Source organism: Mytilus edulis, chromosome 9, assembly GCF_963676685.1.
Source record: "Mytilus edulis chromosome 9, xbMytEdul2.2, whole genome shotgun sequence".
Lineage (NCBI taxonomy): Eukaryota > Metazoa > Mollusca > Bivalvia > Mytilida > Mytilidae > Mytilus > Mytilus edulis.
The window spans coordinates 58,586,208-58,609,695 of NC_092352.1; the positions used below are offsets into that span (position 1 = coordinate 58,586,208).

Below are 23,488 nucleotides of genomic sequence, written 5' to 3' on the forward strand. Positions count from 1 at the left end.
TTAATACTGGACATCAAACAGACATTCAACATCTTTATTGTTTGGTTGCTGTCTCATTGAGGTATACCCCACATCTACTTCTATTTTTGTGGATATATGATGTACTTTTAACTATTTTTTTACATTGCCAATGTGTTTATGATCTGTGTTGGGAGTAAATATTGCACCTGATAAACTAGGATATGAAATGTATTTACAAGCATTTTTATTGTACACAAAACATTAATCAAATCAGAAATAGTATGCAATGTGGAGTCTGAATTTAGTTACTTTTCCTGATACTAGATAATATTATTCTACAGTTTATATAAAAAGTCCCATAGATAACTGTATTTTCCATGATCATATTTTACCATAGAAATGTCTGCAAAGAGACATTCAATTAAACCTACACACTAAATATTAAAGTTGCACAATGTTTGTTTGATTTCCATTCAGAATTTGCATCATATAGAATATAAAGATGTGGTATGATTGTGAATAAGAAAACTCCCCACAAGAGATCAAAATGGCCCCAAATTACCAACTATAGGTCGCAGTACGGCCTTCAACAATGTCAATGAGCAAAGCTTATACCAGTCAGCTTATAATTAGTACTTTTCCAGTTAGCAATCCTTTGGAATATATGAATCATGACTCTTTTATTAAGTAAATCTCTTGTAACCCTACCTTTTTCTCCTCACTCTGCTAAAAACCCACAAATTAGAAATAACCCATGAGGTATAAAAGGTTAATTTTTTAATTGTAGAAAGGGAGACAAATATTTTGATAATTAACAACAGTTGTTTATTTATTTCAGTTCCTTTATTATAAAGTGCTTCAAGCCTTTCTCAGCCCAGATAGATACAGTTGGAGTTTACAGCAAGGTATACGTAGAAACCAGCAACTATCATAAAGATATTTTTAATTGTTGAAAGGGAGACAATTTAGTTATAATATTTTGATATTAACAACAATTGTTTATTTATTTCAGTTCCTTCATTATAAAGTGCTTCAAGCCTTTCTCAGCCCAGATAGATACAGCTGGATGTTACAGCAAGTTGTATGTAGAAACCAGCAACTATCAAAAAGATTTAGCTGTTTAGGTTCAAAAGTATGTATACATTCAGAAGTCTGTAAGATCAGTTTAAAATATGAAGATGTGGTATGATTCACAATGAGACAATAATGATTACTCTTCTCAAGATACCAAATGACACATAAAATAACAACTGTAGTCCAGAGTATGGCCTTCAACAATGAGCAAAGCCCATACTACAAAGCTATTTATAAAAAGCCCCAAAATGACAAATAAAAAAACAATTGAAAATAGAAAACTAACAGCCCAATTAATCTACAAAAAATAAATTATAAACAAATATGTAATACAGCAACATATCACAACCACTGAATAACAGGCTCCTGACTTGGGACAGACACATACATACAGAATGCGTCAGGTTCAACATGTTAGTGGGATCCCAACCATCCCCTTAACCTGGGACAGTGGTGTAACAGTGTAGCATAAGAACGAACTATAAATATAATGAGGTCATTATTAAGTTCCTAGTCTGGATTTTATCTTTATCTTATATATTTGTAAGAACAACTGTAAATGTAAATATTTCAAAAACTTTATAAAGTAAGTTTTACTAAATCCTATTCAAAATTGGTATGCGTTGAACATTTTTATACACCACCTACAATAGTAGAGGGGCATTATGTTTTCTGGTTTGCGCGTCCGTTCATTCGTCCGTCCGTTCGTTCGTTCATCTGTCCGTTCCTTCATCCGTCCGTTCGTCTGTCTGTCCCGCTTCAGGTTAAAGTTATAATGCCAAATTATAGTTTTGACCCCAATTTCACAGTTCACTGAACATAGAAAATGATAGTGCAAGGTAGTTTTTGATGAAGTTGAAGTCCAACCAATTTGAAACTTAGTACACATGTGCCCTATGATATGATCTTTCTAATTTCAATGCCAAATGTTTAACCCACTTTCAGGGTTCACTGAACATAGAAAATTATAGTGCGAATGGGGCATCCATGTACTATGGACACATTCTTGTTTATGTTAAACTTATTGATGTCATTTATGTATAAAATTGAAATACTTATATGAAGATGCTGTAATGCAAAGTACTGTACACAAAAAAAAAAAAGAACGTAAATGTACACATTGGATACGGTATGTGTGTTTTATAGCATTCATTCTATTTACAGACAAGTGTCAAACGGTTTCAATGACAAATTCAATTTCAGAATTGATTTTTCTAAAATAAAAAAAAATTAATGAAACAAAAACATTTTAAATTGACAGTTAACAAGTTTTGCTATTTCTTTAAATTTTACTTCCTCAATAAAAATCCAACATTTAAGTATTTATTGCTATATTTGTCATTTCATTTTCTTTTTATAGCCGAGAGAAGAAATTGAACACAGAAATTAATCCTATGACTCAGAGGAAGATTAAACTTCAGGAAAGACAGCTTAAGGTAAAATGAATGTTAAAAGAATAAAAAATAACCCCAACAGTTTATAAATTTCTCCAGAGTGAGAGCTTTTCTGGATTTACCTACATCATGAAAGTTCAGAGACAATATTTGGAAGCCGAAGATGTGTATGAATCAAAATGATTGAAGAGTTTAAGACCAAAAGGAGACAAAAAGAAATCTTTGTTAAATGTCTTTTCTGCTTGTATATATCTGGCCGTCCATTTAGAGCTTATGTCATTACTTGCAGTCTGTCTGTTTTCCTTATGTTAGCTGTCACATTTTAATTTTCTCTTCCAAATTACTGAGAAATTGTTTGGATAATTTTTGTAAACACATTAAGGTTTTTATATAATCCCTCAGTTGGTTCCACGAAAAACCTGACCACATGACACATTTCTTTGTTCTGATTGGTGAATTTTCAAGTTTCCTCTTTCCTGAACTGTAAAGCCTAATGTTTTGAAGTTTTATGAGATATATATGTATGCACGGGTCCCCTTGCCTCCCTCTAAATCTGCCTCTGAAATCTCCAATCTTTTCCACTTTACATGAGTTGTGTTAGGTGATGCTTTTCAAAGAATATATGCTAGTACATATACAAGCTGATTCATTAGGTTGCATACTTAGCAACTGTGATGCTGTATGCTAAGTATCTCCTGAGCCTTTGTTGTGTTAGGTGACACTTTTCAAAGAATTAATACTAGAAAATGTACAAGATTATTCATTAGGTTGCATACTTAGCAACTGTGATGCTGTATGCTAAGTATCTCCTGAGCCTTTGTTGTGTTAGGTGACACTTTTCAAAGAGTTAATACTAGAAAATGTACAAGAGTATTCATTAGGTTGCATACTTAGAAACTGTAATGCTGTATGCTAAGTATCTCCTGAGCCTTTGTTGTGTTAGGTGACACTTTTCAAAGAGTTAATACTAGAAAATGTACAAGATTATTCATTAGGTTGCATAGTTAGCAACTGTGATGCTGCATGCTAAGACTCCCCTGAGCTTAGTGAAAATAATAGAAATAACTAGGTTTGCCTGTCATAATTTACTGTATGTTGGAATTTAACATGAGAGTGAGACTCTACATATATAAAGGGATATATATATATATATGCTGCTGGTTTGGATCAAATTTTTGTAATGTCAAATATATCAATGGTGTTAAATTTTCCTATAAAGTATATGAACTTTTATAGCTGACTATGTGGTATGGACTTTGCTCATTGTTAAAGGCCACACAGTGACCTATAGTTGTTTATATCTGTGTCATTTGGTCTCTTGTGGAGAGTTGTCTCATTGGCAATGATACCACCTCTTCTGTTTTATATTGTATTGATTTTCCCAAACAACAATATATGAATGGGGTTGGTTTTTAAATCCCATACAAATGTTTGTAATCTAGTTTGTATGCTGAGATTACAAACCAGTAATGTTTAAAAAAAATACAATTATCAATGATTAAATTTATTTAATACAATAAAAAATAAATCACCAAAAATATTGAATATACAAATAACACCAACTCTCAACTCTCCAAATAATAGATGTACAACCATAGACAACACATATTGTCTAAAAAAAAACTTGACTAAGAAATGACACAAACCATTATTTGGTTCTTTGTGAAGTCAAATTTCCATATTTGCTTATTTAAGGGGAGACAAATGTGATTCACCAAATAGTTAAAAAAGGAAGGAAACATAAATTGTCTCCCTTTGATTACTGTAGCATTGTTTTGCATAGATTTGTAAGAATCTTTTAAAATCATTTAAATATCAAATTTTTATCAATGAATATATTTTTTATACAGGGCAACTTATTTATATTGATAAAGTCATACATGGTGTTATTTTAAGTTATTATATTTTCAGTTGACTATTCTCTATGCAGCCAAGATGCTACAAGATTTTTATCCAAAAAAGATTTTCCCAAGAAAGGCCTTGTTTTCTGAAGAAGACTTCTGGGAAGATGAACAACTTAAGTTCAGAGACTGGAGAGGTATAAGTAATTTTAATTTCAAGCTATTCTCATCACTCAATGTCGTCTGTCATTTGCCATTCCTTAACTTGATGGCAAAAAATATTTCAACAGAACGAGATGGACAAAATTTTCAAAAATATTGGGTCAGTTGGATACAGAATTTTATGTACACAATGTCTTAAAGGTTTGTGCCCTTTTAAGCTCTTCTGGCCGAATGAGGGACACAGGCTCCTTGGAGCCTCTAGTTTCAATTTCTTCGACATTGTCATTGCTAATGTTTCTTTCAATTTTGAAGAAAAAAATAAAACTTGAAGTATTGGGAAAATTCATAATTACGAGTTATTCAAGATTCATTTCCAGGATTTATTGATAAAAAAAATCACAGGCTTTTAATTTTATGACTTTTTAGTTGTAATACCACCAAATCATGGTATGTCACATATGGTTGCATATGAATATAGGTCGAAAAATAAATTTCCCTTGAATTTGACATTTGTAGGTATTTAAACCTACATTTTATTGCAGTAAAACATTTCTGGGTCATAAACATATATCTTGGGTATTTTAAAGCGCCATTATTTTTTTTATTTGGGTTTTCTATAGAATATTTTGGAAACTTGAGGTTACATGGTTACTAAAGCTTGTACACAGGTTCTGAACTTGTGATCAATGGCAGGTGTGAATTAAACACTGGTGATAAGTGATTGATGAAAATTAGCCAATATTCCCCCAGGCATTAATATATATAGTTATTGAGAGGGTCCTCAGGATTATCAAACTATACTGGAAAGGCAGTTTAATTACATGAAAGGGAATATCAAATCAAATGCAAAATGGCGATACAGAAACCCAAATCTCAATGAAATGATCAAAGTTATATCTGTAAATAAATTAAAAAAATTAACCAATTATGGGATTTTTTTTTCTCCAAACTTTCAAAAACTGCAAACACCAAAATGATCAGCAACCAAAACAAGCATATACCCACATTTCAACATTTCCTCTCACATTCAAACTTCATACACAATATAACCATTAAGTAATATAACTTTGTGATGTTGAAAATACTAAAAAGACAGTAACCTCACATCAAATATCAGCTCTAGGAATATAAGGATATTTGATGTTGACTTTAATTAGACCATAACCCAACAGCTAAATACAAACATGCATCTTCACACTTCCCAATATTTCCTCTCACATTCAAATTTCACACTAGCCACCATAACAAAGGCATATAAGGATATGTATTGTTGACATTAATCAGACAGTATCTTTGTGATATTTGTTCTGAACCTGTGATCAATGGCAGGTGTGAAAGGTGATTAGCGATCATAAGCCAATATTTCCCCAAAGCATTAATTTAGTTATTGTGATGGCCCTCAAGATTATCAAACTATACTGGAAAGGCAGTTTAATTACATGAAAGGGACTATGAATAAAAAACAAGTGCAAAATGGCAATAAAGAAACCCAATTTCAATGAAATGATCAAAATTATTTTTGTAAATAAATAAAAAAAAATAACCAATTATGTTTTGTTTTTGCCAAAACTTGGAAAAACTGCAAACAGCAAAATGATCAGCAACCAAAACAAGCCTTTACACACATATCAACAGTATCTCTCACATTCAAACTTCATACCAAATATAACCACTAAGTAATATAAGGACATTAAATATTGAAATAACTGAATAGACAGTAACTTAACCACACAAAAAAAAAAAACAACAACCATCAACACATTTGTCTTCTTTACCTCTCATATTCAAACTTCACACCAAATATCAGCTCTTAGGAATATAAGGATATTTGATGTTGACATTTTAAATTAGACCATAATCCACAACACAACAAAAACATACATCTTCATACTTGTGTATATTTCCTATCACATTTAAATTTCACACATTTTATACCATTACAAAGGAATATAAGAATATGTGTTGTTGACATTAAACACATCATTAACCCATGAACAGAACAAAAACATACAGCTTCACACTTGCTTATATTTCCTCTCACATTCAAACTTCACACCAAATACCATAACAAAGGAATACAAGGATATGTATTGTTGACATTCATAAGACAGTAACCCAACTGTTAATTAAAAACAAAGATCTTCACACTTGCCTATATTTTCTCTCACATTTAAACTTCACACCAAATACCATAACAAAAGAATACAGGGATATTAGTTGTTAACATTAATAAGACAGTAATCCAACTGTTGAATAAAAACATACATCTTCACACTTGCATATTTTTCCTATCGCATTTAAACTTAACACCATATACCATATCAAAGGAATAGAAGGATATTGGTGTTGACATTAATAAAATAGTAACCCAACTGTAAAATAAAAGCATAAATCTTCACACTTATTTCCTTTCACATTTATACTTCACACCAAATATCACAACTTAGGACAGTAGCCCAGCAACACACCAAAAATACATTTACACACTTGTCTACATTTTATCTGATATTCAAACACTAAATAATTCAACTAACGAATACCAAGATATTTGATGTTTACATTAGTTAGACAGAAGCCCATCAACACAACAAAAAACATACATCTACAGCTTTCTACAGACATGTCTTCGTTTACACTGACATTAAAACTTTACATCAAATACCACAACTATGGAATATAAGGAGATGTTATGCAGACAGTGATTAGAGATTAATCCAGCAACTAAAAAAACACACATCTACACACATGTCTGCATTACTTCTCTAATTTTAACTTCACACCAAATAATATTTATAAGGAACATAAGGATATTTAATGTCAACATTAATTTGACAGAAACCCAACTCCAAAACAAAAACATACGTCTTCACACTTGCCTATATTTCCTCTCACATGCAATTTCCACACCAAATATCACCACTTAGGAATATAAGGATATTTGATGTTGACATTTTAATATTAGACAGTAACCCAGCAACACAATAAAAACAAGTATCTACACACATTACCTAATACTCATTCAAACTTCAAACCAAGTATCACTGCTTAGGAGTATAAGGATATGTGATGCTGATATCAATTAGACAGTAACCCAACAACACAATAAAAACAAGTATCTACACATATTACCTAATACTCATTCAAACTTCACACCAAGTATCACTGCTAAGGAGTATAAGGATATGTGATGCTGATATCAATTAGACAGTAACCCAACAACACAATATAAACAAGTATCTACACACATTACCTAATACTCATTCAAACTTCACACCAAGTAGCACTGCTAAGGAGTATAAGGATATGTGATGCTGATATCAATTAGACAGTAACCAAACAACACAATAAAAACAAGAATCGACACACATTACCTAATACTCTTTCAAACTTCAAACCAAGTATCACTGCTTAGGAGTATAAGGATATTTGAGGTTGACATTTTAAAATTAGACAGTAACCCAACAACACAATAAAAACAAGTATCTACAGACATTACCTAATACTCATTCAAACTTCACACCAAGTAAACTTCACACCAAGTATCACTGCTTAGGAGTATAAGGATATTTGATGTTGACATTTTAATATTAGACAGTAACACTGCTAAGGAGTATAAGGATATGTGATGCTGATATCAATTAGACAGTAACCCAACAACACAACAAAAACAAATATCTTTCCACATGTCTACATGATAACTATCAAATTTCTACTTCACAATATTAAATATGACCACTGTTTTTAGATGTGTTACTTACATAGAAAACAATATTCATGTGATATCTCAGTAAATATGTTATTCAGATGACAAATTAAATTTTGTCAAGTATGTGCAGATGTCATCACAAATAAAACCTGTAGACTCATTATGTTTAAAACAGATAAACTTTGGATACTCCAGTCCATCCTCCTTACTTATCAGTACTTTACTGTCTTGGCCATCTTTTGATATTACTATTATTCTATGAGACTTATAGTCTATTACAATAATGTTACCATAAGTATCTATACAAAGTCCATGTGGTTGTGTTAAATCCTGTTTATACTCCCAGATCTGTTTACCTGATTCATCAACACAGTATACTGCTTTACCACGATAGTCACTATAGAATACTCTTTTATCACAGTAAACAAGATGATTCAGGTATGATTCACTCTGAACTTGTATTGACCTCAGTGTATTTCCTTCCAAGTCTATAATACGGATTTCATAATTAATCAAACCTACAGCCAGAGAATTGTTTGAAAATGATAAACCAAAGCATGCTTTTCCTAATTTGATAACTTTGGTAACTGTTTCATTATCCATATTGAAGATCTTAATGGCTTTCTCACTAAGATAAGTTATGGCAATAGTGTCCTCATTGATCTGTGTAACACTGTAGGCATCACCAGGTATAGGTAACTGTTTCTGAAGTTTGCCATCAGAACTAAGTAGGTTAATTTTACCATCCCATTCCACTACTATAACTCTTCCATCAATCAGACAAATCATGTCCCTTTTATACTTCCCTATGTTGATCTTTATCTTTGTCTCAATATTCATTGTCATGTTGTTTATGTTGGATTGTTCTTGTGATTTTACTTGTGCTTTCCTCCTCAAACTTGTTTCTCTATTCAAGTTTATTTCTGTCTTATCAACTATTACTTCGCCTAAAGATTCCAATGAAACTAATTTGCTTAGTATGTTTTCCATCTCACCATTTCGCTTCATTTTGATGTCAACTTCTTTGGTCCTCTCATCATCTTCTAGATCTTCAATATAACGTTGACATTGATGTACTTGTTGTTCGATCTTATGTACACGTAGAAAGGATTTCAGTTTTGAAGTATTTGTTGTTACTGTTTGTAAATGTTCTTTCATCTCCTTCAAGTTTTCCCTTTTCCCTTCAATTTCTGAGATGAAATCAGTTGCTTTTGATCTTTCTTGATTCCAAATGATATCAGTTTCTTGACATAACTTCTCCTCTAGGTGGTCCAAATGTTTGTTCATTTCCTTTCTAATCTCATTAATTGAATTCTTTACGCCTATGTAATGATTTTCTCCTGTTTTAATGTTTTTTGATTTACTGGTCACTAATTGGTCAAAAATAGATAAGAAATGATTTATGTCCATCTCTACAGTCACTTTAGATTTTTCAATTTTGGTTTTCTCCACTACGCTGGTTAAACTTGTTATTCCAGTACATTTTGAATGACTAGTGAAAATACATACATCACAGCAAGGCATTAAATGACTGGGACAGTACAAGTGGAGCGGTTGATTATGTTTGTCACACTCCATTTTGATCCCTCGGTTGGAAAGTTAATAATCACTTCTGATATTGATATCACATGATGATTCTGTTTTGTTCTGATATCTTAAAAACTGTAATAGAAGAGAGAAACTTCATTAGCAAGACAAAATCTGTAAATAAGTCAGTATACCTTACATCAGTTGTCAATTTCTTTATGAAGGTTTTGCCTTTTAATGATGGTTTTCCCCATTTTCCCCCATTACCTTGAAAACTGTATATATATAAACTTCCAATAACAAATGATTAGTAAGACAATGTCATAATAGCCGAAATCACCAGTAGACTCTTTATTTGAGTTATTGCCCATAAATGATAGTTTTTAACATTTTCATGCATTTGATGTCTTTTATTATCTTGAAAACTTAAATATGTAGAAAGAAATATTTTTCATAAGGAAAAGATATCTGCAGAATAAAATCTACATACATGACAAAGATGTTTGCATGACTGTAATAGTCAGTTAACTCTTTAGGTTGCACTTTGTAAATACAGCTGTTTCTCAAAACACGCCTCTTTTGGGGAGATCTTGAATATTCATAGAAAATTAATTTTGTTTACATACTGGTTCCCAGTTATGCTCTCTGTGTTCCATCTCACAGAGACATAACTTGGGAATGTTACCAGTAAATATACATGTGCATATTGTTTACATTGAAAACTGTGGTAACCTTTCATTCGAGGTAGAGGTAGTTAAGAAACTTAGTGTTAGTTTAAACTCTGAGAAGTTCAGGGCATATAAACGTTGAAAATATGCCGCACAGCCCTATATTTTGACCTTGGAAAAAAATTGTGGTGCATATGAACTTTCAATTCTAGGATAGGATTTTTTTCAAAACTTCATGTAAAAGGAGTTCCTATGGGAAATTTCATTGTCAATATTTACAGAAATGCAACCTATAGTCAATTATAGTGTTTTATGTATATTTTTACTAAAAAGTGGTCATTGTTAAATATATAGCTAAGGGACAAAAGCTCTTTAGAGCCTCTACTTTAAACCATAAAGCCATTGGAAAACCCTTGGCCGCAACCTATGATCACAATGTGCGAAGTTTGGACTTGGTTCACTGGTTCACAAAATATTCTAAGATATTAGCCGAAATAAATTATGCTAACAGCTGATATAAGTATAGGGAAAAATTGGTCCAAAATAGACACAAAAACTCAGATCCAACACAGTTGAGGGGTAACTTAGTATTTTCTAATGTGAATGGCCAAAATAAAGTAGTATTATGTATTGATACTAATATCACAACTATTTCTATGTCAAATATATAGTTTTTTAGGCTATTTAAAAAAAAACCAATAACATTTAAAGGTTAATTCTAACCTTTTTTTAACAGGTTTTGTGCTCAAACACTTTTTTGTATAGTATATGACTTTAATAATATAACTGTTCCGGACCATATGAGTATTTGGACCATATGCGTATGGTCATGACCATATGGATATATACTCATATGGTCCGACCATTTGGGTATATACTCATATGGTCCGACCATACGCGTATGGTCGGGGTAATTAACATTCTGTTACAGCTTACTTCTAATAGTTCTAAACTCTTCATATGGTATGACCGTTAATTAAAAAGACGCTATCATAGGTAATTTAATTAATATATAATGATAAAAAGATTTGCTTAATTAAAAATAGAAGTTTCACAAAGTTTATTTTACTTACTTGACAAAACTATAAAACAACACATTTTATACCGATGGTCATTACCGATGTCCATTGCCGATTTGTTACGGGTGAATGGCAATATTTCGACTTAAATAATTAAATTCTAAAAATCTCTTAATGAACTGTTACTGTAACAAGAAGTTACTGGAAAGTAACATGATAGTTTATTTTAAATGTCTTGTGAATATGGTGTATTGCAGTCATTTTGCGAGATTTGAGATCTAGTAAGAGCTTCTTAAAAACACCGTAGAGATCAGAATGGCAAAAGACCTCGGTATCACTGTACGCAGCTGCAAAAAGTCTAGCTTTTCACTGGCAAACAAAAGGTGTTACTGAAAAGGATCGTGCACTACCAAAACGCGCAAATGCAAACAAAAAAAGCCATGATACCACGTGGTAGTAAATGTCAACCCAAGCATACATGCAAGAATGTAGCTAGCGATGAAAACTAATTATGGCATCAATATTTAATTTTTACGTAATTTTTGAATTATAAAATTAACAAACTGTCATGTAACCATCTTTTTTTTTTAGATAAAGCTTTTGTATTATTGAAACGTTTATAATGTAATTTGAAAAAAAATACCTAAATGGTCTAAATACTCATATGGTCCGGCCCGTTAATAACCAGAAGAGTATTATACTCATATGGTCCGTAACATAACCATAATGCAGGATTAAGGTTTACATTTTTATGAAGAAAGGCCAACCACAAAGATGCTTTGCCTTTAAAGATTGATATATGATATGATATAAACACTCTATTTGTCTTAAAAATCTCTTGAGTCTCTCAAGAAATTCTCACACATCAATTATTTCAAAGAAGGGATAATTTGTTAGCTATAAATTATCAATAATCCCAAAGAAATTATTAACATTTAAACTTCACACCAAATACCATTACAAAGGAATATAAGGATATTTGATGTTGACATTATTTAGACACAGTAACCCAACAATAAAATAAAAGAGGGACGAAAGATACCAGAGGGACAGTCAAACTCATAAATCGACAATAAACTGATAACGCCATGGCTAAAAATGAAAAGGACAAACAGACAAACAATAGTACTCATAACACAACATAGAAAACTAAAATATACATCTTCGCACTTGCTTATATTTCCTCTCACATTTAAACTACACACCAAATACCATTACAAAGGAATATGTCGATATTATCGCGGGATAACGACGGTTCTTAGTATGTACATTACCATTGGCGACGTTGGCGACTTCAGTGACGTCGTCGTGGTTTCTTAGAGTTATTATTAAAAGTTATGGCTGAACAGACGTGTTTGTTTATATTAGCGAAAATATAATCTTTTTAACCTCCACATTTATGGTGCCGTGACCAATAGATTTAAGCAAGCTCAAATCGATACGATCCGGGAACAGAAATGCTGTCACAAAACTAGATAGATGCAGCGAACCAAGATACAGATTTCGATCCAGAAGAATTGACCGCAACATTTGAAAACCTTCTTCTGAAGCAAAAGATACTGAACAACTGAACGAGCAGATACTCAACCTGGCGGAAGCAGAAGATATTGGAAGTGAAATTCTAGACTCAGATGAGCATTGTATTACGTAAGAAACAAAAATCAGACACATAAGAAATTTTATACAGGATGCTCATACCACATCACAGACACGTCAGAGTGAAACTTCATCGCAAATAATAAATGTTAACCCTCAACCGTTCGTCTCAGCAAACCTCACAGAAAACTCATGCACGCAGTCGTCCAAAAATCCGTTCTCTCAAGCTACTAGTAACACAGTGAGTACTAATATAAATTCGTATACATCCACAAAGAATCAGAATCACTACTTACCCAAACTTACACTTCCGATATTCACAGGGAACATATTAGAGTGGCAAACTTTCTGGGATTCGTATGAATGCGCCATACATTTAAACCCTTCATTGACCGATGTCCAGAAATTTAATTACCTCCAAGCGCAGTTACAGAATGGAGCATTACGCACCATAGCTGGTTTTGCACTTACTAATGCAAACTACGCAGACACCATTATTTTTTTAAAGGAAAGATTCGGACAAACACACAAAATCACGCAAGCATACATACAAGCATTATTAGAAATTCCATCACCACGAAACCATCTTGTCAGTTTGAGACAATTCTATGATCAAATGGAAACTTACTTTAGAGGGCTGGACTCTTTAGGCCAGTCACAAGATTCGTATGGAACACTATTACTTGTACCAATTATTTTGAATAAATTACCGGGAGAAATATAAAAAACCTTGCCCGTGAACACGTAACCGAGAACTGGTTATTACGAGAGCTCCGGAAAAGTATTTTCAATGAAATAAACATAATTGACGTGGGACAAGACACTGAAACTTCCAAAAATATACCAAGTACGTCATCCTTCTTTACTGGGACTAAATCAACAAAATCCCGTCAAAATCAAGCTCTAAATACAAGAAATATACGCCAGAATTTAGACACCCAACCTTGTGTATTTTGCTACGATGTACACGCACCAGCGCATTGCGCGAATGTTTCTGATCCAGCATCACGCAAATGTTTCTGATCCAGCATCACGCAAATGTTTCTGATCCAGCATCACGCATGAACATTGTAAAACGCGAGAAATTGTGTTTCAACTGTCTTGGAACACATTGTACAAATGAATGTAAGTCAAAATACTTATGCCGAAATTGCAACAAAAGACACCACACAAGTTTGTGTACTGTACGCCAATTTAACAACAAGAACCACGATAATGACAGGAGTAGACAAAGCGTGCAAAATACAAATTACAGCCAACAGCATTTTAATTTTCATGGTAACAATGGACAAGCTAACCAGACATCGGTACATTTGGTAAATGACAAGAATCAGAAGGAAGAGGACACTTCAATTTTATACTCATCATCAGTCGAGGTACGTACAAATGTTTTTTTTTAAACTGCAGTAGCACCTGTATGGTCAGACAACATATGCAAAGATACCCATGTGTTTTTTGACGAGGGAGCACAGAGATCATTTGTGACTGAAGATTTAGCAAGAAAACTTAATGTACATTCAGAGGGAACTGAAATTCTACAGTTATCATCATTTGGAGATAGAAACAAAAAACGTAAGACATTTAGATTATAAATCGACATTGTTCGTAGAAACAGATGCAGGATAGAAAATACCGATACACGTTCTAATTGTACCAATGATTGCCGTACCTTTGCAGAAAAATATTCGCACCTCAACAGAGGAATGAATTATTTACGGGGACTAAAGTTAGCACATCCGGTAACACAGGAAGAGTCTTTCGAAATATCGTTATTGATTGGAGCTGACTACTACTTGGACTTAATCGAGGATGAAGTCATACGGGGAAATGGTTCAACCGCCGTGAGGTCAAAGTTAGGTTTCTTACTTTCCGGTCCAGTAAGCGACAAAAAGGATAACTCGTTGATGGGTACTAGCATTTGTAATATTCTTGTTTCTCATAAAACGGAGGAGCATGGTATAGAAACATTTTGGAGATTGGAATCAATTGGTATTAACTCGAAGGAAACAGACGAAGACGATACGGATTTTTTGGAAACATATCAATACACTTCGATTGAACTCAGAGGTAATAAGTACTTTGCAAAATTGCCATGGAAACAGAAACATGACGAACTACCATCAAACTATACAGTTACAAGAAAAAGAACACAGAACGTTATTAGAAACTTAGTCAAGATCCTAAACTAATAAAGAAGTATGGAGATACAATCGCCGAACAGGAACACAGAGGATTTATAGAGACAGTAAATGAAAAAGAACAAAAAGGCGGGAAAATTCATTACATTTCACACCACCCTATACACAAGGAATCTAGCACAACTACTATACGAATAGTATACGACTGCAGTTGTCGTCAATCACTAAGTCATCCAAGTCTAAGACACACCACCAAAATTAAATGACTTGACAAAACTCCTAGTACAGTTTAGAGCCAACCAGTTTGCTACATGAACTGATATTGAGAAAGCTTTCTTACATGTTGGACTGAGCGAAGAAGATAGAGACGTTACCCTATTATTATGGCTTAGTGACCCTAAAAATCCAGGAAGTCAGCTGAAAACTTATAGGTTCACAGTGTTATTTGGAGCGACGTCTTCGCCCTTTATACTCAACGCCACAATACAGAAACATTTGAAACAATTCGGAAACAGTGAAACAGCTAGAATTCTAAAAAGAGACATGTACGTTGATAACATATTGTCGAGTATGAACAAAGAGTAAGATTTATTTACGTATTTCAAAGAGGAAAGGAGCCTGATGGCTGGAGCTTGATTCAACTTGAGATCATGGAGTTCAAACAGTACTAAATTACTAGAATTAGCTAAAGAAGAAAACGTCCTAGATACGGATAAGTATACCAAAATACTTGGAATGTTGTGGAACAGTCGAAGCGACGAGATCTTTTACCCTAAGCGTGAAATTCCTACACCGGAACTACTTCTACATGTTACTAAACGAGAAGTTTTGAAATATTCTTCAAAGATTTATGATCCACTCGGCTTACTAAGTCCGGTTACAATTAGACCGAAGATCCTGATACAAGAGTTATGGAAATGTGGATTAAATTGGGACGAACTTATACCAGATAATATAAAGACAATGTGGACAGATTTGATCAAAGATTTGGAAAAGGCAATACAATTCACTATTCCCCGATATTATTTTAGCAAGCCATCAACATCAACAGAATTAGCACTTCACGTATTTACAGATGCAAGTCCAAAAGCGTACGGCGCAGCAGCTTATTTGAGTAACGAAAACGAAACAACTTTAGTAATGGCGAAAACCAGAGTTGCACCAATCAAATGTTTAACCCTCCCACAACTTGAACTTATGGCTGCAATCATAGGCGCACCACTAGCTGCACATCTTCATTCAACACTTAATTATCCAAAAAATGTATTTTGGTCAGATAGCAGCATTGCACTTAATTGGCTAACATCTACGAAGACTTTGAAACGTTTTATAGCCAATCGAGTGAAGGAAATAACAGAATTGACGCATCCATACAAATGGCGGTACTGCCCTACTGATAACAACCCGGCAGATCTTCTTACACGAGGACATATAATTGAACAATTTGACCAGAGTATACTTTGGCGGAAAGGACCAAATTGGTTAGTAGATAGTACAAAATGGTCAGAACTAAACAGCACAAAAAAACACCGTTGTGACGTCACTGGTAGATGACATAGAAAATGAAGAGAAATTGGACAACTTGGATATGACGCACCAAAATAGTCTAGGCAGTATAACAGACATATTGAATATTTCGAACTATGGATCTTACATGAAGTTATTACGTATTACCGCCTATGTCATCCGTTTTATCAGCAACTGTAGACGGGATAGGATTTCCAGAAAAAGTGGATCACTGGAGGTCAATGAAATTCAAACAGCAGTAAATACTTGGATTCTAGATTGTCAAGAGTCTACGTATACATAGAAAATGTCATATCTGAGAGGAGCAGAACACAGAAACACAAGTAAAGTACCCAGAGTCCGACAATTGGGACTTTTCTTAGACGAATCCGGTCTGATCAGATGTAATTGATGTTATTTGTCATAAAGTGAATGGAAAATCGTACGTTGCACCAGACCCACCACCTTTACCAAAAATCAGATTACAGGAAGCCCCTCCCTTTACAGTCACTGGAGTGGACTTTACAGGAGCATTACTTGTAAGAGACGAAAATAGAATTTTAACAAAAGCATATATATGCATGTTTACCTGTGCTTCTACCAGAGCCGTTCATCTAGAAGTGGTACCGAAACTAACCGAACATGCGTTTGTTCAAGCTTTCCGGCGTTTCGTAAGCTGCAAATCAATACCTAAGACACTTATATCAGATAATGCAACTACTTTCATTGCAGGAACAGAGGAACTAAAAAGGTTATGTGAATCGGCAACACTAAAAGAAACGTTGTCTATACGAGGAATAGAATGGAAGTTTATACCAAAACGCGCACCTTGGTATGGTGGATTCTGGGAGAGATCTAGACTTATTGAGCTTACAAAGACAAGCTTGAAAAAGACACTTGGACGATCTCAAGTTAGTATGGAAACTCTACAGACTGTCGTGACAGAAATAGAAAGAATTTTAAATGACAGGCCACTTACATATTTTTCATCAGATATCAGAGATTGCGAGAAGTTCATCCCCCCTCGCTCATCTTTTGTACGGTAGAAGAATATCAGCGCTGCCACATCCTCAAATAGACATCGAGGAATTCAACGATCCAACCTATATGAATCATAAAGGACTCAACAAATGTGAGCACAGACAAACTTTAATAATACAACACTTCTGGACCAGATGGAAGGCCGAATACTTAACTTCATTGCACGAATTTCACGAAACTTTAGGAAAAAACGAACAATCTATTCAAATTGGAGACCTTGTTCAAATACATAATGAATCTCCTAGAGTCAATTGGAAACTAGGTATGGTAAATGAACTTATCAGAGGCAATGATGGACATGTACGGGCAGCACGAATACAGACAAGCAATAGTGAGACATCCCGACTAATCGTTAAACTATTTCCGTTGGAGGTATCGGGGACACATTCGGATGCTACAAGCGATCACATTGACGAGCGACATGAAGACACAATGCAAAGAAGTACTAGACCGAAACGAAATGCGAGCATCAAGGCCCGGGAGAAGATACGAAAGTGGATAACCAATGTAGACGAAAAAGATGAAGAAGACTAGAACTTTAACAATTTCAAAAGGACATTCGAAGTTAATTCATTTTTTTTTCATTTATGTGAACAAGAACTTAATTTAACGTAATTCAATTTAGTTCATTCATCAAGATAGAGACTTTTTTTTAATTTAATTTATTTACAAATATGGACAGTTAATGTGAAATTTAAGATAATTTGCACTTTTTGCGGCCCCCAGTATGTCGAGATTATCGCGGGATAACGACGTTCCTCAGTATGTACATTACCATTGGCGACGTTGGAGACTTCAGTGACGTCGTCGTGAACTCTTTGAGTTGTTATTAAAAGTCATGGCTGAACAGACGTGTTTGTTAATATTAGCGAAAATATCATACTTTTAACCTCCACAGAATATAAGGATATATGTTGTTGACATTAATCGACAGTAACCCAACAGCACAATAAAAACGTACATCTTTACACTTGCTTATATTTCCTCTCACATTTCAACTTCACACTGAATACCATTAAAAAGGAATATAAGGATATGTGCTTGTTAACATTATTTAGACAATAACCAAACAATGAATTAATAACATACATTTTCACACTTGTATATATTTCCTCGCACATTCAAACTTCACATCAATTATCACTGCTAATGAATAAAAGGATAGTCGTTGTTGACCATTATTAGACCATAACGTTAACCCAACAACACAACAAAAACATACATCTTCACACTTGCCTATATTTTTCTAACATTTAAACTACACATCAAAGACCATTGTGATTAGCAAACATAAGCCAATATTCCGTTTGTCACTAATATAGTTATTGAGAGGGCCCTAACAATTATCAAATTATGCTGGAAATGCAGTTTAATGACAGGGACAAGTGCAAAATGGCGAATAAGAAAACCAATCTCAAAGAAATGTTCAAAATTATTTCTGTTTTAATGAATAAAAAAAATAAATCATGTTGTTTTTTTTGGCCAAAACTTTGAAAAACGGTAAACAGCAAAATGATCAGCAACCAAAACATCTACATTCATGTTAATTAAGATTTCCTTTCACATTCAAACGTGATACCAAATATAACCACTTAGTAATGTGATGTTGAAATTAATGAATATACAGTAACCTAACCACACAATAAAAACATCTACTTTTAAATTATCTCTCATATTCAAACTTTACACCAAATATCAGCTCTGAGGATTATACGGATATTTGATGTTGAAATTACTGAATAGACAGTAACCTAACCACAAAATAAAAACAAACATCTTTCACATTAAAACTTCACACCAAATATAAGCTCTAAGAAATATAAAGATATATTATGTTAGTTAGACCATAACTCAATAACACAACAAAAACATACATCTTCACACTCGCCTATATTTCCTCTCACATTTAAACCTAACACTGAATACCATAACAAAGGAATATGAGGATATGTGATGTTTACATTTATTAGACAGAAACTCAACAGTAAAATAAAAATAAAAATCTGTACACTTGCCTATATTTCCTCTCACATTATTTAACTTTCACACCATATACCACTAATAAGGAATATAAGGAAATGTGATGTTTACATTAATTAGACAGTAACTTAAAGTAAAATGAAAACATCTTCACACTTGCCTATATTTCCTCTCACATTCAAACTTCACACAAAAAACCCCACATTGGAATATAAGGATAATTGATGTTGACATTAATGAGACTGTAACCAAACAACACAACATCAACAAGCATCTTCACACATGTCTACATTACCTATTACTCATTCTTACTTCACAACAAATGTCACTGCTTTAGAGTGTAAGGATATGTGATGTGAACCTTATTTAGACAGTAACCCAACATCATGAACGGACGGACGGAGGCACAGACAAGAAAACATAATGCCCTCTACTATCGAAAATTCAGCATTTTATTTTGAAAAACAACCAATCCTGATGTACAGGAACATAGGAAGGATTGAAATCAAGTCTGCAATTAAATATTTAAATTGTGTCCAAAAATCCATATTAGAGTTATTTGACACACATTGTACAAAAGAAGTCACATGTCCGCCGTTTGTTGTGAATCATTTAACGATATCTATGCAAACATGGCAAAGTTCAGGTAAAATGAGATTAGTACTCGATTTACGTCATGTTTATCAATATGTTGACAAATTAAAGGTGAAAATTGAGGGTGTTTATGTAGCTTTGAATTATACAGTTAACGCTGAATATGGGTATAAATTTGATTTTAGGTCGGGTTATCATCATATTGGTATACATGTACTTGAAGATCATCAAAAATATTTAGACTGTTCACTGAAATTTGGCAACAAAATCAGATTTTATAATTTCTGTTTAACCGTTCGGCAAATCATCATCTAGTCACATTGTCAGTAGGACAGTTATAGTTTTTGTAAAACATTGGAAATCTATGGGTTATCCTATCGAAGTTTATTCAGACGATGGTTTTGGTTTAACTGTTGATTTATATACATGTACAAATGTACTAAAATGTCCAATCAGGTTTGCGATGATTTGAAAACATCTTGTTTTATTGCTAATGAAACGAAAAGCGTGTGGACACCACAATATAGTATTGAATGGTTGGGATTTATTTGGAATTTATAAAATAGTACTTTAGATATACAGAATAAAAAATTTCAGGGTTTGAAATTGTGCATTTCTGTATTATTAGAAATAACGATTAACCCGACTTGTAGAAATTGAGCTAAAGTATGTGGTAAAATTATATCAATGAAACCAGCATTGGGTTCTATTTGTCAAATTACGACTAGTCATTTGCATATGATGATTAACGCTAGGATATATTAAAATCCTTTTGTACCTTTTAATGACGAAAATTTACAAAAGCTTTAATTTTGGTATTTTCAGTTCGAGAACTTACATTTTAAATGTAGAAATCTAATGATTAGAGTACCTGTGCAGGTTTTACTGTAGATGACAATCATATTGTACATATTGTGTGAAATAAAGAACACAGGAGTTCTACATGGAGAGAATAAAAAGCTGTCAAAAACATATTAAAACCATTACAATTAATGTTATGTGGAAAACTTGTTAAGCTTGATACAGACATTCAGAATGTTGTTGAAATTGTACAAAAAGATAGCATGGAATTAGATTTGCAAGTTATATAATCGTATATTTTTCACATATGTTTGAACAATGATATAGTATTGGAGGTAGTATGGATACCTAGGAATGAAAATACTGGTACAGATAAACTTAGTAAAATATTTGATTTCAACGACTGAGGTGTTTCACAAAATATTTTCATTTCTTAAAACTCTTTATTGGGTCCATTTACCTGCGAACGATGACAGAAATAATAGATTTCCCATGTTATATTAATTGTTTACTCAAGGTACATCAGGCGTAGGTGCATTTGCATATGATTGGTCAAAACTTAATAATTGGGTAGTTCCTCCTGTTAATTTAATTACTCGGACAATTAATCATTCGCAGTGGTGTAAGGCCGAAGGTGTTTTAGTAGTACCCAAAATTGAATTCTGCCATTTTTTGGCCTAGAATTGTAAATCATTTTATTGACACTTGAAAATCTAAAAATCCGAAAAACGTCTTTGTGACTAAATCACATGATAACAGTATTTATGCATAACAGCCTTTAAACAATCATGCGTTGGTACTGTCAGTTGATTATAGTTAATGTTTGTTTTCATATAAAATGTATTAATCTTTTCGCAGTGCGAGGAATTGTCACGCAGGTGGATATGAGTAACAGATGAAATTGACCACTGCTGTTATATATTAACATTATTCTATTAGATCGTTGGGAGCAATTTATTTGCGCAGAGCGACTTGAGTAACAGTTGAGTAATATATGGAGATTATTTATGATTGCTGGGAGCGATGTATGTTGTTGCACAGTGTCTATGAGATGTTGTATAATTAACTTTATGTATACAGATATCATAAGAAAATTTTGATTTTGATTTTTTATCTATTTATAGTCTCAATGGAAACAGTTTGAAGGTTATGTCAATAATCCAAGATTAACCAGTGTGATTGATGTTTTGTCGTCTATTATAGAATTTTTTATAAGCCAATTCTATCAATAAAACATATCGTATTTATTTAAAAAAAAATCAGTAATGGTTTGTTTCGTTCGTATAGTATTCACGAGCTACATCAACTACTATTTCGCTTTATATTGGTGGATTTATTCAACAATGAATTATTGTGTCAGTTTTATAGTGTAATAATTATTCAATTTAATGGCATCATGATAAAATGTTGAAAGACAATCCTTGTGGGATGATTTTCTTTCCTTGATTTTCGAGGGTGGTAAAAGAATTTTAAGTGAGCCTATAGATAAAAAAGAGTTGGTCATACCAGAAATTTTAAAAATGATTATTTCTAAATATGGTATAGATAATGAGTTTGAGAATATTTGTGTTATGTTTATTAGGGTTTTCAGGTTTCTTAAGATACAGTGAATATGCTGCTATCAAAGCAAAAACATATTATTATTTTTGATAGTTATATGTCTATTTTTTTTAGAAAAGAGTAAAACCGATTTTAATAGGCAAGTTAGTTCAGTTATTATTTCTCATACTGCGAGCAACTAAACATATACCTTGAGCTATGTCTTATTTATTATACCAAGGATTTAGTAAAGAAACGTTTTAAATTCGGACAAGCATGGCGAGAGAGATTTTAAATATCCGATATAATCTGTGGAACGGTTATTCCATAATGGTAACCAACTCATGATGGCGTCCGTAATATTTACGAAGGAATGATTTCGACTTCGCCATTTGGAACACTAGGTTTGTAAGCTTCCTTGTGAGCAGCAATCCTCTTTCAAAGAAATCATGATAGACAATACAAACGCAGGAATATCGTATCAATTGGGAGATATTATGCTAAAATGTTGGAAAAATTGGTCCAAAATAGAAAAGAAAGTATTTTTAATTGTATTTCTATGTGAAATATATATAGTATTTTTGTCTTATAAATAAAATTTATTAAGGTCAATTCTAACCCTTTGTGAAACTCGACAAATGTTCCACTTATACACATTTTGTACAGTATACAACTTTAATAATACATGTAGGATTGCAAAATGAGGCAATGATTCATCAGAAACAAAATGGCTAGAATGAAAGCAGTCAAGACTGTGTCACTTGACACCTTAAACATTTATAGCAAGCCTCGATATAAATCAAAAGATGGTGTATGAGCGCCAATGAGACAATCTCCATCCAAGTCAAAATGTACAAAAAGTTAACAATTATAGGTCAAAGTATGGCTTTCAACTCAGAGCTTTTGCTCACACCGAAACATCAAGCTAAAATGTCCTAAAA

The 23,488-nt window shown here is 33.0% G+C and overlaps 2 protein-coding genes across 3 annotated transcripts in view; one reads left to right on the forward strand and one right to left on the reverse strand.

Annotated features, from left to right (window-relative positions):
* Positions 1 to 23,488, reverse strand: part of LOC139488649 (uncharacterized) — a 103,490-nt gene that overhangs the window by 79,585 nt on the left and 417 nt on the right. Inside the window, exon 2 of one of the 2 annotated variants that reach the window (XR_011656057.1) lies at positions 6,208 to 9,800. Coding sequence is in view for 1 of the 2 variants with exons in the window: in XM_071274441.1 (XP_071130542.1) it covers positions 8,229 to 9,716 (1,488 nt within the window). In the remaining variant the exon portion in view is untranslated. Of the gene's footprint in view, positions 1 to 6,047; positions 9,801 to 23,488 lie in introns of those variants that run through there. The other variant, XM_071274441.1, reaches the window with a different exon arrangement.
* On the forward strand, positions 15,822 to 17,638 carry LOC139490078 (uncharacterized). The gene is made up of 2 exons (XM_071276931.1): positions 15,822 to 16,539; positions 17,022 to 17,638. The coding sequence occupies exons 1-2, from the start codon at positions 15,822 to 15,824 to the stop codon at positions 17,636 to 17,638; spliced, it is 1,335 nt and encodes a 444-aa protein (XP_071133032.1).